This window comes from Apodemus sylvaticus, chromosome 9, assembly GCF_947179515.1.
Source record: "Apodemus sylvaticus chromosome 9, mApoSyl1.1, whole genome shotgun sequence".
Classification (NCBI taxonomy): domain Eukaryota; kingdom Metazoa; phylum Chordata; class Mammalia; order Rodentia; family Muridae; genus Apodemus; species Apodemus sylvaticus.
The window spans coordinates 105,916,116-105,931,513 of NC_067480.1; the positions used below are offsets into that span (position 1 = coordinate 105,916,116).

General features: G+C 53.9%; 1 protein-coding gene across 3 annotated transcripts; it reads left to right on the plus strand.

Moving 5' to 3' along the window:
- The first annotated feature begins 2,045 nt into the window (after positions 1–2,045).
- On the plus strand, positions 2,046–14,860 carry Arid5a (AT-rich interaction domain 5A). Of its 3 annotated transcripts, none has more exons than XM_052192953.1 (7): positions 2,046–2,151; positions 10,406–10,521; positions 11,372–11,492; positions 11,776–11,828; positions 12,267–12,364; positions 12,805–12,970; positions 13,313–14,860. In XM_052192953.1, exons 1-7 carry the CDS (start codon positions 2,148–2,150, stop codon positions 14,522–14,524), a joined length of 1,770 nt encoding a protein of 589 aa, XP_052048913.1. In that variant the 5' UTR covers positions 2,046–2,147; the 3' UTR covers positions 14,525–14,860. The 3 variants fall into 3 exon arrangements, with proteins under 3 accessions (XP_052048913.1, XP_052048915.1, XP_052048914.1); XM_052192954.1 differs by having other exon boundaries at positions 2,056–2,151; positions 10,409–10,521; XM_052192955.1 differs by lacking the exons at positions 11,372–11,492; positions 11,776–11,828.
- The last annotated feature ends 538 nt before the right edge of the window (positions 14,861–15,398 follow it).

A 15,398-nucleotide genomic window follows, 5' to 3' on the forward strand; every position in this document is an offset into this window, starting at 1 on the left:
GAGAGATCACACGAAGACACAGACAGTAGTAGATGCTAATAGAGAAGCTGATCTGTGTTTTAACTGTAGACATCTCTGTGACAAAAACAATCAGAATTATATCAGCTAAAAACATACATGTTAAACAAAGTTACATGTTTTACCATACCATGAATACATATATTTATGAAAACAAGTAAGGAACATTCTAAAAGACTATCCAATCTGATACAGAGAGGGAGGGAACTGGATTTGGAGCAGGGCCAGAGAAGACTGATTTATTCTCAATGCTTTTTCCAGGAAGAATGTGTTTATGCATTAATGGTGTTTTGTTTTTCTTCTGGAGGCTGCCAGAGAGACAACCAAGACACGGAGGAGCTGGTGTCTGCTCATGCTATCCTGAGCTGTTGTTCTGTGATGGAGGGTGATGGAGAAAAGTGGCCATGAGCTGACGCAGGAGTATGTAAAACAGAAGCTTGTGCAATTGAGCTGTTTGTGTTTTCAGGAAGGCAAATGGAGGTATCATTCCTCAGCAGGATGTATAGGCGGTTGTAAATTACTTTCTGTTGCAAACAGTTGCCTCTGGAGACAATTAAATTTAGATCATATTGTTCTCAGGTTGCCCCAGACAGGTGTTGACTTGCTGAGGCATCACACAAACAGCTTGGCCTGAGAGTGCTCTCTCCTGCCGGATGGTAGGATCCTCCTATCCAGAAGTAGGATTAGCTGTGGCTTTGGAAGGTAGTGAGCGCCTCACTGATGGATATATCCAATCCAGGATGTAGTGGATGGTCTATACTGTGACACTGGAGGCACATACCTAACCTGGCTCTGTAGCTAGTCAACCAACCGATCCTTACCAAATGAACGCTGTGGAACTATAAGCCTGTGAAATTTCCAGGAGGTATCTCTCGATAAATAGCACTCTGCCAGAGTCTCAGACCTCTTGGGGTGGACTGTGGTTTGTAATCTTGGATGTGGGAGGCACTGTTACAATCATTCTTCCAGTTATTATTCTGAGCAGTTAATAAATATCAACAACAACATGCCTGTTACCAGATCGGCAAGCACCGGTTAATACAATTATCCACCAACCTCGGTGTTGCCTGCCCCAGGCTGAGCTTGCAGATCTGCCATTCCAGAGCCTATGGATAAAGCCCAGAGAGTCAGAGTCACCAAATGCAGACTGTCCATTTGTTCAGTGTGAAGGGGAGCACTAAAATGTCGGGGTGGGGTGGGGGTGGGGTAACTATAGAGTCTTCATCTATGCCCCAATTCTAAGGCTGAGATCTATCCCTACCACCTATGAGCTAATTAATCTCCCAGGCCTGTTTTGCTCTGTATAAAGAAGATAATAATGGTGTGAAATGCAGAGCTGTATACATATTATAGTTAATCAACAGAATTTGATTCTGGGGATAGCAATTACATACTAGGAACAGAGTTCAAATCCAAGCCTTTCAGCTAATAAGGCTTTCTGCTCTTAAATCTCAAGTTTTAGCGTCATATTCTATAACCCACACAGGTCCAAATGACTGCTCTGCCTAATCTTGTCCACACACTCACCCTCAACTCGTTCACTTCCTCTTTGCACGGTTCATCTTGTGGCTGTCACTCTGTCTACATGACACATGTAGACATGAGCATTTTGGGCAGGCTTAGGGCATTAGGCCAGGGGCACGGACTTTCTGGATTGGTCCCTGGTAGGCTAACAACAGTAAGTACTCACATCTCTGTGTGAAGCTGGATAGGATGGAATCGGCCAGGACCCGTCAGGTAAAAGCCGGAAGCACTTCATTTAATCTCATCCACTCTTTTACACGCTACAGAGAGCGGGCAGTTTTCTAAGACTCTAGTTTTGCCTCTGGGGAAACCAACAGACACAGGAGAGACATGATTCTTGAGTGTGCTACATCAGCCCCTAGTTGGAAAGAGGGCGCACACTACAACTCCCAGACGTCATCGGGCTTAAGGGGCGGAGTCCGCTCCACCCTAGAAAATAGAATTCACCAATGGCAGCTCAGAGCGCCGCGAGGGCGGGTCTAGGGGCGGGTCCATGGGGAGGAGGCAGTCGAGCGGCGCCGGGAGTCAGTCGCGCCGAGAGCGCTGGACAGGAGGGCTGCGTGTGTCGAGGGTCACCGCACAGCGCCGCGCGATCTCGCTGGGTCATGGGTAAGCAGCTGGCGGGCGGCGCCGGGGTCAGAGGTTTGGGGTCCCAGAGAGATCGTGGCCCTCGGGGCAGCTCGAATGTCTGCGTGCTCTCTTCTCGTGGAAAGTCGGGGCGGCCAGGGGCTTCCCAGGCGTTTATCTCGAAACTCTCCTCTCCGGCTCTGGACTGAAATTCACTGAGCCGCCCACACTTCCTGCTGCGGTTTCAATCTCGAGCTGCTCTGGGCCCATTTGTTGTGACAGCTGTCAGCAGCAGCTTCTCGGCCGCGGGCCCCTCCCTGCCCCGTGCCAGCCCAGCGCTTAGCTTCTCAGAAACCGAGGCGCCCGGGCCGCGCGCAGCGCTTCCCACTGCGGCCCCGATTCCTGAAAGTGACTGCGCGGGTTTTGAAGAAATTGCTCAATGCGCTTTGAAGAATCAACGGTTCCTCTTTTCTGCCGAGGGACATGCTGATGGCTTGACGGTCACAAGCTTCAGATCCCCTGCCCTGTCTCTCTTCTCTTTCCTTTTTCTTTTTGTTTCTTTTTCTTTCCAACCCCCAGCAGACGGTTTCTTTTTACCCTCCTGGTCTTCTGAGTTTCCCTCTCTTCCCTCGGGTCTCTTCAAAGGGTGAGGGTGGTGGCCCTGCACTGGGGGTGTTTAGTGGAGGGAGGGCAGAAGCTCAGGCTACCAGAGTGCGACGAACATTGTGAACTAGGCGCACAACCACACCACGGAATTTGCGACCCTCCGCACTGCCCAGGCGTTGCCCCTGGCTGGGGTCACATCCCACACCATAGCCCACAGGCACAGTGGGGTTCAACTCTAGAACGGGAAGGCCTCAAATTCACCCCAAGTTGTGCTGCTCGGGCCTGCATCCCCTTGGTTTGCAGAGTCTTTCATTTCAGAGGAGTGTAACAGGTGCTCCTAGCCCCACCCCGCGGGCACTGTTGGGAATTGATGGAAATCTAAGGATCTCAGTGCCTAAAGGGGATGGATACCAGGGCAGGGGAGGGTGGGGGATGTTAGCTAGAGGGTCGGGTCTCAACAACAGTTAAGCGTCCTGACTGCTTGGCCTAGAACTTGAAGTGACAGAGGCAGAATGGGCCTTAGAATTATATGCCCGACCCCCATCTTGTATTACAGAGAATCTGAGGCATAGAGACAGGCTCAGGTCTGACAGCGAGTGAGGAGCAGACTTCGAAGGCTCCTTGCTCTTTTCTTCTTTCCTGGTGGCCTTTTGCTGTCCTAGGTGGGAAACTGACCTGTGGTGGTGTACAGTGGTTCACACTGACCAGGGCAGCGGGCACAGTGCTAGGGTGAGGAGAGGAGGAGGAGGAAGGAAAAGTGAGGAGAAAGGAAAAGTGAGGTCTGGAAGTTCCCTGTGTAGGAGTTCTAGTCTCCTGTTGAGTCGCCTTCTGTGGCTTCTTTCTGCATAGGTGGGTTGGGAAAACTGGAAATGATCCAGAGAGAGCTGTGTGTTCACCAAACACATGGACAGAGGGGTGGGGCCGTGAAGACTCAGTCCTTCCAGGAGTAGGCTCACCTGGGCTGTCTCAGGGCAGTGGGAGTCTGGAAACTCATGCACCCCTCTCTGCCTTTGTGCAGGGCTCTCAGTTTGTCTCTAGCCACTAACAGAGCTTGGCAGGGGTGCTGAGGGTAGGCTGTGGCTGGTTCTGTGTCCTGGATCCTCAGACTCCTGTCCAGCTGTCCTCAAGCCTGGCTCTTGGCAGGACCCTCCCCCCCCCCCCAAACTGCCTACTGGAGCAAAGCCCAAAGAGGAGAAGGCCAGGCAGCCGGCTTCGGGCCACAGTGGACCGCGGCTTCAAAGGCTGTCTTTGTTTCCTCTCCAGCTTGAGCTAAGGGAAACTTAAGCCAACGACCTCAGGCGAGGGGGTGGGGCTGTGTCTACTGGTTGTTATTGAGGTTGCTGCTGCCATTATTGTTGTAATTGACGCAGTGTTCCCAGCCAGTGAGTTTTCATGAAAGGAAGTGTCACTTCCTTCCCATCACAAGTAGGGTGACTGGGGTAAGCACACAGAAGAGGAGGGAGGGAAAGTGGTAGCCATACCTAGCGAGCCAGCGCAAGGGAACCTGAGCCTTGAACCCTGTCTGAGCATTGAGCATCTCTGAACAGGTAGATGCTTCCCACTTGCTTAGGTCTGTCTTTCAGGAGCACCCTAGGGAGATCGGATCCATGGGGACAGGCAGGTGTCAGCGAGGTGACTTGTAGGGTGAAGCATCATTTCTTGCTTGCTTCTGCTGAGAATGCTGGGTATTGAGCCTAGCACACCCCTCTCACAGATGACGGGAAAGAGCATCAGAAACAGGGCTGGAGGTGATGAAAACACACCCAGCTTGGCACGGTGCTGCACACCTAGTCCCACGCTAGGGAATCATACATTCAAGGCCAGCCTGGGCTACACAAAGAGACACTGTCCCAAGCAAACAACTAACAAACAAGCAAAGACAGCACCTCCGTGGGATGCTAGAGCCCTCTCTCCCCAGTTTGTGTAGCAGAGTTTCATCTGATCTCAGCTCAGTGACTAGAAGGGCAGGGGGCAGGCTTACAGGGCCACTTGATAACCCAGCAGCCATCCCCCTGCCTCAGTGACTCCTCTGCAAGGTGACCCTCGCTACTTTCATCCTCCCCCTTTCACACAGAGCCTTTGTTTACCCAGACAGCAGGTTACCATTTCTTCAGAGAATCTCAGCACTGTCCATGGGTTTTCCTTCTTTACAGGCTATAAGGTGACAGATGCCAGGTGACGGGCCCTGCTCCCACTGCCACACTGACTCAGGGCCTGGTTGGCTCCATGCTTCACACTGACCTATTCTTTTTTCTTTGTAAAGATCTTATTTATTTTACATATGCGAGTAAAATGTCTGTAGCTGTCTGCAGACACTCCAGAAGAGGGCATCATACCTCACTACAGATGGTTGTGAGCCACCATGTGGTTGCTGGGATTTGAACTCAGGACCTTTGGAAGACTAGTCAGTGCTCTTATAAAGCCATCTCTCTAGCCCTGACTTACTCTTGTTAGCAAAGGGACGGACAGGGCTGTACAGATCCACTCAGGCAGTGTGGGGAAGTTTATATGCCCTGAGCTGTGCGCTAGCCGAGGTCTCTCTCTCCCATTTAAGGTCTAGACCTTAGGGTTCGTGCTTTTGGCACAAGCTCAGAAAGGAAGACTGAAGCCGGCCCTCAGTACTGTGTCTTAGGCTCTGAGGCCTGAGCTGCCCCTGACACCACCTTGGCATCCATCCACAAGGGCCTGGGGCCTGTACCTGTGCCCACCTGCCTGTGGCCTAGGAAGGGACTCTGTCAAACTGTGGGCCCTTGTATGGAGAGTGGAGCAGGAGCTCAGGGAGCTGTGGCGTGAGGACCCGCCATTGCACAGAAGGAACAGACGAGATAAACTTGTTTCTCAGTTTAAGTGCATTTCAGCCAAAATCCCACTGAGGTTGGTTTGTTTGCTTGTTTGTTTTTAAATTTTTGTTTATTCCTTTAGAGCAGTGGTTCTTAACTTTCCTAATGTTGCAACTCTTTAATACACACAGCTCCTCAGGTTGTGGTGACTCCCAACCATAAAGTTATTTTCTTTCTTTTCTTTTTTCTTTCTTTTTCTCCCCGCCTCCACCCCTGCTCCCCAGACAGGGTTTCTCTGTGTAGTCCTGGCTGTCCTGGAACTCACTCTGTAAAACAGGCTGGCCTCAAACTCAAAAATCCCCCTGCCTCCCAAGTGCTAGGATTAAAGGCGTGCGCCACCACTGCCCAGCCATAAAGTTTTTTTCATTGCTACTTCATAACTACCATGTTCTACTGTTATGAATCATAACATGAATATCTGATGCACAGGTATCTGGTAGGTGAACCTGTGAAAGGGGTTGCGACCCACAGGTTGAGAACCCATGCCTGTGTCATCCCCAGAGGGTGTTGAAGGGAAGGAGGTCTGACTGCTGTGTGGTGAACTCTCATCAAGCTCCGGAAGCTAAAACCACACGTGGATGCAGCGCTCCAGAGCGAGTGGGGTAGACTAGAAAGCCTAGGAACAACCCAGGCATGTTTCTGTCACGTGTGAGATTGTGGGGAAAGCAGCCCCTCATTCACCACAGGGGTGTCACTAGGAAGCACTGGGAACCACTGGAGCAGCGGAGGAGAACAGGGTAGACCCCTAACTCACACCTCACACCAGAAGACAGTCTAGATGTGCCATGGGAAGACTCCAGTGCCCATTATCAGTTTCGTGGACAGAAAAGCCCTGTATGTTTAACACAGCAATTCGATCCTTTAAGAGAGGGAGGGGAAAGGAGGCCATAAAATTAAAACTACTTTCCCCCTAAAATAAACACCACAGCCCTCACTGATAAGATTGTGACTCTGCTGTCAAGTGATTCTCCGCCCCCCACCCCTACCCCCAAAAGACAAAGAAAAAGCTTGTGACCATTTTGTATGACTTGTCTGAAAACTTCTGTAAATCTTACGTTTTAGCAAAAATATCTTTTGTTATTCAGAAACAAGAAAGGGGGGGAAAAGAGGGAGAGAGAGAGAGAGAGAGAGAGAGAGAGAGAGAGAAGCCCTGTGTGGATGGTACTGTGGAAAGCAGAGACTGTCTTCTTGAGACCCAGCCCTCCTCTCTGCTCACAAGTAGGACAGGACGATGCAGGGCTGGCCGGGAAGGGGTCTTACACAGGCTCTGAGGTACACGAGGAATTGTTTCATAGCAGCAGCAGTAAAATAGGGAAAGTGGGGGGTGATCCTGAGAGACGGGGCTCACCAGGGCCACCAGCACCTTCTCACCCCTTGTAGGTGGGACCCAGCCTGCAACTCCATGCTTGGGCCTTGTATCAGGAGGTGCAGGAGCCAGGCCATCCGGGACACAGTCTCAGTCTACGGTTGTGGGCCTCATAGCAGAACCTTTCCTACAAATGATTTACCGGGAACCCATATCTATAAATGACTGGGGAAATGAGGGCTTAGGATTGCCAGAGACAGGACAAAGGGTACCCTGCTCCCTCATCTGAAGTTGCAGAAGTCGGAGCCCAGAGGGCCCTGCCAGGGACAGTGAGGGTGACAGTGTAGCCAGAAAAGAATGGACACCAGGTTCATTTAGGGACTCAGGACACAGTGATTATTTCCCTTTGTGGATCAAGGCAGGAGCGCTGACCCCTTTCCATCTGGGGCCAAACAGCTTGCATTGGTGGCTTCCTTTCCAGGTACCCTGAGTGCTCCACTCCAGTTTGTTTTTTTTTTTTTTTTTTTTTCCCTGAGCAAGTTCATATCCTGGATGAACTGGGCATCACTGTTAGAGATCCTGGGACCCCTGGGAGCCTTAGATTCTGATGAAGCCTCACTTGGGCCATAAGCATTAGTCTTAAAGTATTCCCAGGGGGGCTGTCATGGTCCACTGGCCTCGTTTTTGAGATCTGGGGGCTGTGACATGCCAGATCTTTGTCACACTAAGTGATAGATGGAGTCAGGAGTATGAAGAGACCCAGGCAGGAGCAAGAGGTACATCTGGTTGTCCAACTTGAGAGTCACCCAGGGGTAGCAAAGGACCCCTGGGACCTTTTCTGCCCTGTCCCAGAAGTAAAGACAGAGGTGTGGAGTTTCAGAGAATGTAGTAGAAAAGAGAAGACACTTGTCAGTCCCTGGGTTTCTGGAGCCTGACCATGAATCGGATGTCAGTAGCTGTCTGAGAGGGTGTTCAAGCCACTATACATGCTGGCAAGAGTTAGGATGAGCGTCTCCGTGAGCGTGTTTGGCCATCTTATGAGGACTTCACCAGTGGTGACAATAATGCCAGCACGTCAGACTGGCTTTGTCTTGAGTTCTGGTGTCCTGAGGAGATGCTGAGCCTCCTGACCTGTCTGGCCTCAGCTTTCCCCTCTTTAAAGGGAATCCCTCTTGGGACTGAATGAGAGAAAGTTCCCAAAAAGTCCCAGAGTCGAGGACCGGTACAATGTGAGCAGACACAGGCATGAGTGGCTGCACGTGTGTGAACTGTTGGAGGGAGAGCCTTTCGGGAGCTGAGCATCCTAACACTGGGTCCTCTGGGACACGTGGCTGTGAGACAGACCAGTGTTCTCAAAAAGGTTCTTTTTCTTCCTCCTTCTCCTCTCCTCTTCCTTTTCCTCCCCTCCTCCCCCCCTGTCCCCTTCTCCTTCTGCCCCTCCTCCTCCTCCTCCAAGTCCTCCTCCCCCCCCCCAGTCGTCCTTCTGCCCCTCCTCCTCTCCCCTCCTCCTCCCCCTCTTCCTCCTTTGTTTTTTGAGACACGGCTTCTCTGTGTACCCCTAGCCGTCCTTAGAACTGGGAGATCTGCCTGCCTCTGTCCCCAGGTGCTGGATTGAAAGTATGTTCATAGGAAAATGATAGGAAAATGGGAGATTCTTTTGCTCTTGCTGACAGGAAAATCTTCCAGCTTCCTTCAGCAAGGGTTCTCTGAGCTGGACCAAACCAAGAGTTGGTCTCATTGTACCAGATTAACAAGAAGAAAAGAGAAAATCGCCAGACAGGTGTAGTGGCTCTGCCTTCCAGGAACTGAGTTGGATAAACAGATCAAAGCAAGTGGTCCTGGCCTGGAGGACAGAGGGCTGCCTCGGAGCTGCCTCTGTGGCCACTTCCAGGCCTTGGGCAGTCAGGACTCTGGAGCTCTGGATTCTAGCCATTGACCTGGTCTACTGAGCGAGTCCCAGGACAGCCAACCCTTTAATTGGACATGGCATCATGTATCGGGTAGTCTCCACAGTAGCATGTAGCATGTAGTATCCACTACCCTACTCTGAGCTCCTAGTGGACCGCGCTACCAGCTCCCACCCAGGAGGCACCCTGGATCTGTGGATGCACACACACACACACACACACACACACACACACACTAGCTCATTTCTGATATGCTTTATCTCCACGGCCTTACTCAGCTATCCAGCCATCACACCCCTCTTTTCACTCCCACTCAACACCTCTGAATCTCCCCTGCTACCCCAGGAGGGAAGAGGCCAATGATCACTCGGCCGCTCGAGATCTCACATGGTTGATGGCTCTTTCTCCCTCTGAAGCATAGCAAATCTTTTCTCCTCTCCCACTAGCCTGCCTTCCGGGGGCTGGGGAATGGAAGCCCTGACCCTTCCACCCAGCCATTGGCCGCTAGCATCTTTATTGATCCATCAAGAACCAATTGGGGAACAGGACCTTCAAGGTTCACGTGTGGATTCCTAATCAGAGCATCAGAACCACCCCATACAGTATCACATACCTGTAACCCCATCCTTCATGTGGCAGAGGCAGAAGGATTGCTCCATGTTTTAGGCCAGCCAGGGCTACACAGTAAGACATTATCTCAATTAAATAATTAATTAATTACTAAAAGATTTGGTCCCAATAAGATGCCAGCTTGCCTCATTACATGAGGCAACTTGGCTGATATTTTTTGTGGCGGCTAATCTGTGTCGCTTCTGCAACTTGCCCAGGCCAAAACTTTCATTAAACAGCGCGGCACATGTAGCTTCTCCCGGGGCATCATCACAAGCCGGGAACCTCCACCTTTCCCCTTCATCTGGCACCTGTTTTGACCAGGGGCTAGAGGACTCTCAGGTGTGGGCAGTCGCAGTTCAGTCATGGCAGCCAGGACAGGGAAGGACAGGAGTGCTGGAGTTAGCTGGGGCTGGCCAATCCCAGAGGGAGGGATTACAGCAGCTTTGAACAGCCATCAAGAGACCTTGTTTTTGAGGGCCTAAGAGTAGTTGGCCATAGTGAGACTCATAGATGAATCCTTGGTAACATTCAGCTGAGCTACTCCAATGCTTTCTGCCTGAACATGGGCAGGTTTGAGAGAGAGTGTCCCCAACACACCCTATCCACACTCCTCTGACTTGATCCTGGACAATGATGAAGAGGCTGAGGGTTTCCTGCAGAGATGTAGGGGTGTGGCTAGAATGGAGGAAAGAATAGATGGCGGCTGCTGGGCCCTGCTGGGCCAGGGTGTGCGTGTGCTCGAATGTGTGTGTGTGTGTGTATGTGTGTGTGTGTGTGTGTGCAGGGTGTGCGTGTGCAGGAGTGTGTGTGTGTGTGTGTGTGTGTGTGTGTGTGTGTGCATGTGTCTGTCTGTCTGTCGGCTGTCTAAGCACGTGTGTGGCACCGGCCAGCAGAGAGCACCCTGGGAGGAACGTGCGCACTCACTCCTTCCCTGGCAGGTGTGCAGGACCATCCCTCAGCCTCCTCCCCACAGTTCCTCCCACCCAAGACTCACCTGCCTCTCCTCTTCTGCTTTCCTTTCCCAGCAGCACCTCCAGCCAAAGGGAAAGCAGAGCAGTCAGAGGAGGGTGACCTGGAGCACCGTGTGTCCCCCAAGCCCGGAGATGAGCAGAGCAGGAGCCGGAGCCCCATTCAGCTCCAGGTGAGTTGGACAAACCTGGGACCTTCCCCCCCCCCCTGGGCTCAGCCTCTAGGGGACCTGAGACACCCCGAGCTCTGAATGGGAAACAGGCATCTGCCTCATGCTGCAGAGCTACCTGGGCTCCACATTGGAAGGTGCAGGATATGGATGCTAGGCAAGGCAGGCCATCACCCAGATTTGTAGCAGAACCCTGATAATCTAACAACCTGGACTCAGTCACAAAATGGACAAACATAAGTCTGAGGGGCTAAGAGATATTCTCACCTGTTGGTCAAGCTGGAAGCAGCAGGCCTCACACAGGCCTGGCACTAGAAACACTGTCTGTGTGCATTTAGCACTTTGTTTGTTTGTTTTTGTTTGTTTTGGGACAGGGTATCTCTGTGTAGCCCTGGCTGTCCTGGAACTTGCTCTGTAAGCCAGTCTGGCCTCAAACTCAGAGTTCTGCCTGCTTCTCCTGAGTGCTGGGATTAAAACTGTGCTACCACTGCCTGGTGTGCATTTAGCTTTTACCATAAGGTTAAGGGATACTGACCCTGCCTTCCAGAAACTAAGTTGGATAAAACAGATCAAAGCAAGATATAAAAGTGGTCCTGGCCTGGAGAACTGAGGGCTGCCCCTGTGGCCACTTCCAGGCCTTGGGCAGTCAGGACTCTGAAGCTCTGGATTCCAGCTGTGGATGTGAGCCTGGGCAGTAAGTGCACCCATGTGACCCGGGACAGGAGGCTAGGTGCTCCTGGCACTAGGCACAGCTGGGACGGAGGCACTCATTCCTTCTCACAGCGGCAGTTTCCCAGTGCCCAGCTGCCTCTCGGCGGGGCCCGCCCACCCATGCCTCCTGTTCTCTCCCTAGGACTCCCCTGAGGCAGATGGGGAGCAGGAGGAGGAACAGGCCTTCCTGGTCAGCCTCTACAAGTTCATGAAGGAGCGGCACACACCCATCGAGAGGGTGCCCCATCTTGGCTTCAAGCAGAGTGCGTCCTGGGGGGGGGAAGGGGCTCAGGGGGGTGAGTATAGGGAGGCAGTCAGGGGATCTCCCCAGGCAATGCACAGGGCAAGCACCTCTTATCCAGGTGACCCTGGATACTGCCAGCCTATAGCGGCTGCCCGTGAGGACGGTGCCTCCCTGAAGGCAAGGGGTGGACTTGGGCTCCATCCTCCTGGCCATCAGACCCGCCCACCCCATCCATAACGGTGGTCCTGCCTGGGAGTGTGGGGTCGCAGAGCCTGACAGTCTGCCTTGCCTCTTCCCTTCAGTTAACCTGTGGAAGATCTACAAGGCAGTGGAGAAGCTGGGGGCCTATGAGCTGGTAAGGAAGGGCGCTCAAGTCCCTCGCTGTGCTCCAGCCTCAGCCATACCCCCAGCAGGAGCTAGGGAGCAGGACAGTCGGTCTGTCGGTCAGTCGGTCGGTCAGTCGGTCGGCAGGGCTGTCCTTGCCTGCAGACTCGAGGAAGATGTGCTGTGGGCTGAGGGACTGCCTGCTTTGCATCCCTAAGCAGGTTTCATCCCATCCCCATCTGTTCTGCCCTCCACTGCAGCTCCAAAGCCTGCTTTGCCCAGCAGTCAGGTCGCCCCTGGGAGGGAGAGCTGGCGGGAACCAACAGCTTTCTCTAGCATCCTGCCCATAGCTGGAGAAGGAACCCCCAAATTCAGCTCTCACCCCTGCTCCCTGCAAGGAGAACCTGGAGCTGAGCGGCTCCCGTGGCCAGAGGGTACTCACGGGCCCATGTCCTCTGGTGTCTTACAGGTGACAGGCCGCCGCCTCTGGAAGAATGTGTATGATGAACTTGGAGGTAGTCCGGGGAGCACCAGTGCAGCCACATGCACACGCCGCCATTATGAGAGGTACGGGTGCCCATAGAGTACTGTGCAGCTGGGGCTTCCCCCTCCCAGGGTCTCGGGCTGGGAATGGGGTAGTATAGAGATAGATGAGCTGTTTGTGTCCAGAGAAGGGGCAGAGTGTATGCGCCACAAGCCGTGTCCTTGTCAGGGTCAGGAGCTGCAGCAAGATAAGGAAGGACTGTAGCGTGCGTGTGTGTGTGTGTGTGTGTGTGTGTGTGTGTGTGTGTGTGTGTGCGCGCGTGCGCGTGTGCGAGTGCGTGTGCGTGTGTGTGCGTACATGCATGTGTGCGTACATGCATGCATGCTGTGTGCACTGGCAGCAGGAAGGAGCAGAAAGCTTTGGAGACAGCGGGGGTTCTGGTGGCAAGGAGCCAGAGAGGCTAAGAGGCCAGCTGTGAGGAGCAGCATCTAGGCTTCTGGTGGACACACTGACCCCTCCCCAGGCTGGTCCTCCCCTATGTGCGGCATCTGAAGGGGGAAGACGACAAACCACTGCCTCCTGCCAAGCCCAGGAAGCAATACAAGATGGCCAAGGAGCTGCGGGGAGACGATGGGACCACTGAGAAGCTGAAGAAGGCCAAGGACTCCGAGGAGAGGCAGGTGGACCAGGTATGCCGGGCATGGTGGGGTGGACTTTACAGCTCCCGTGCGTGCCTGCTCTGGCCACGACTGCTGACTCCTGCTTGGACCGCCAGGAACCTCCGGCTAGGATAGGAGCTGATGAACTGTGGGTTCTCTGAAGACTAGCTGATACCTCTCGCGGGACCCTATGCTGCGATTGCGGGGTAGTAAGCCTCATCTACTCAGGATGGGGCACCTTGGAAAACTTTTGACCTTGCAAGGGCTAAGAGGTGCTCCTGAGTGCTCTCAGAGGGCTTGCTGCCTCCAGGTCTCCAGGTTAGATGCATAATCTTGCACCCAACCCTAAGACAAGGCTTTTTCTTCTTCCAGATCATGCCAGGAAAGACCAAATCAGTCGCCGCTGACCAGACACAGCTTCCCTGCCAGGGATCCTCAAGGGATAGCACAGCAGAGCTGGGCCCAGTGTCCGGGCCCTCTCCACCACTCATGGGTGCCAATGGCTGCCCCGAGGCCTACAAGCGGCTCTTGGCCAGCTTTTACTGCAAAGGGGCTCATGGCATCATGTCGCCACTGGCCAAAAAGAAACTCCTGGCCCAGGTCAGCAAGGCAGAGGCCTTGCAGTGCCAAGAAGAGGGTTGCCGCCACGGAGCCAGGAGCCCCGGCCAGGACCACCAAGAACGTCCCCAGAACCTAAGAGGGCCGGCTGAGAACCCTGAACACCAGCTAAGGCCCGAGGAAGGAGCGCAGGCCCCCGGCGGGAGCACCAGGATGGAGGCCCAAGTGGGCTCCTGCCCTCCAGCCCCCGTGTACTCCGGCTGTTTTCACACGTACCCCACTGAGGTGCTGAAGCCGGCCAGCCAGCACCCCAGGGACTTCTTCTCCAGCCTTAAAGACAGGGTGCTATTGGGACCACCTGGTAAAGAAGAAGGTCCGACAACCAAAGAGTCCCAGCTGGTGTGGGGTGGGGATGCCAACCGGCCCTCTGCATTCCATAAAGGCAGCATAAGAAAAACAGGTTTCTACCCCAAGCCCAAAGCCTGCTGGGTGTCCCCCATGGCCAAAGTCCCTGCTGAGAGTCCTGGAGCCCCACCCCCTCATCCCAGTAGCCCAGGTCTCGGCCATAAGCGCGGCTTGGAAGAAGAGGGATTTGCTCATGGAGGCAAGAAACTGAGGGCAGTGTCTCCCTTTCTGAAGGAGGTGGATGCCAAGGAGTGCGGGGGCAAGCCTGCAGCCCCCGGCTCGGCTGTGTCCTGTCTGCTAGGCCCAAGCCTGGGGTCCACTCCTCCTGAGGCCTACAGGGGCACCATGCTGCGGTGTCCTCTGAACTTCACCAGTAGCCCGGACCCTCTGAAGGGCCAGGCCTCACTCCCCTTCAGCCCCCTGGTTATCCCTGCTTTCCCAGCCCACCTCCTCGCCACAACAGGCCCCGCGCCCATGACTGCCAGCCTGATGCATTTCCCATCCATGCCCTATGACACTGTCCTCCGCAACAGACTGGCTCCAGCTTCGTCTGCCTGGCACATGCCGCCCGTCACAAGCTATGCGACGCCCCACTTCTTCCACCTCAACACCAAACTGTAGGCCAGAGCCTATCCTGCTATGCTGTGGAGGATTTGACGGGCCCTCAGATGGGCAGGTGCTGCCGTGTGTGTCTCGGGCCCAAGCTAACTGCCCAGATTCCCAGGCCTGGTAGCCTCCCCAAGTCTGTGTCTCCCTGGCACAGACAGGGGCGGGCAGTGGGCTTGTCTGAATGTAGCAGCTTGTGCCCAAAGCCAAGGGCCCAAGTTGTGGTAAGATAACAAAAGTATCCAAGCTGGTAACCTCTCTGCAGAGAGACCGGGAAGCTAGTTGGCAGCTCAAGGCATCCAGGTTGGCCACGAAAGACCCAATAAAAAGACACTGGTGTGATTGCCCTCAGCCCTAGGGTGTACGGCACTGGACATTTGCACGGGGAAGTGAGGCAGGAGCGAGCGTAAGTGTGACACCAGTGTGCGAGCAAAGAGGAGACAAGGCCACGCTGGCCTGGATGCTACCACCCCACTGGGGGGCGGGGCCAGAGCCAAACCCAGCCTCTCATGCACAGATGAACAGCCGTGATTCCTTTCACTCCAGCCTCGAGGCACCTAACTGGTGAAGTTGCCAAGGTGCAAAGCCCAGAGCCCACTGGTGACCTATGAGTCAAGAGGGAGGGAGCGTGTCATTGCAACCCTCCGAGCTGAGCCACAGGGCCCCGTCCCAGAAGGCCTCGAGTCTTTCGGCGAAGGGTGTCTCTCTTGCTGTGTTGCTCAGGTTACTCTGGGACTCCTGGTCTGAGGAAATCCTGCTGCGGCCTTCTCAGTAGCCGGAGCTACTGGTGTGAACCTATTTACCTGTGGGGAGGGGATTTGTGGGTACTCACATAAAACTCAAGTGAATCTGTCCTGGTAGTGGGCAGACCTGTGAACCCAGCTGCCTA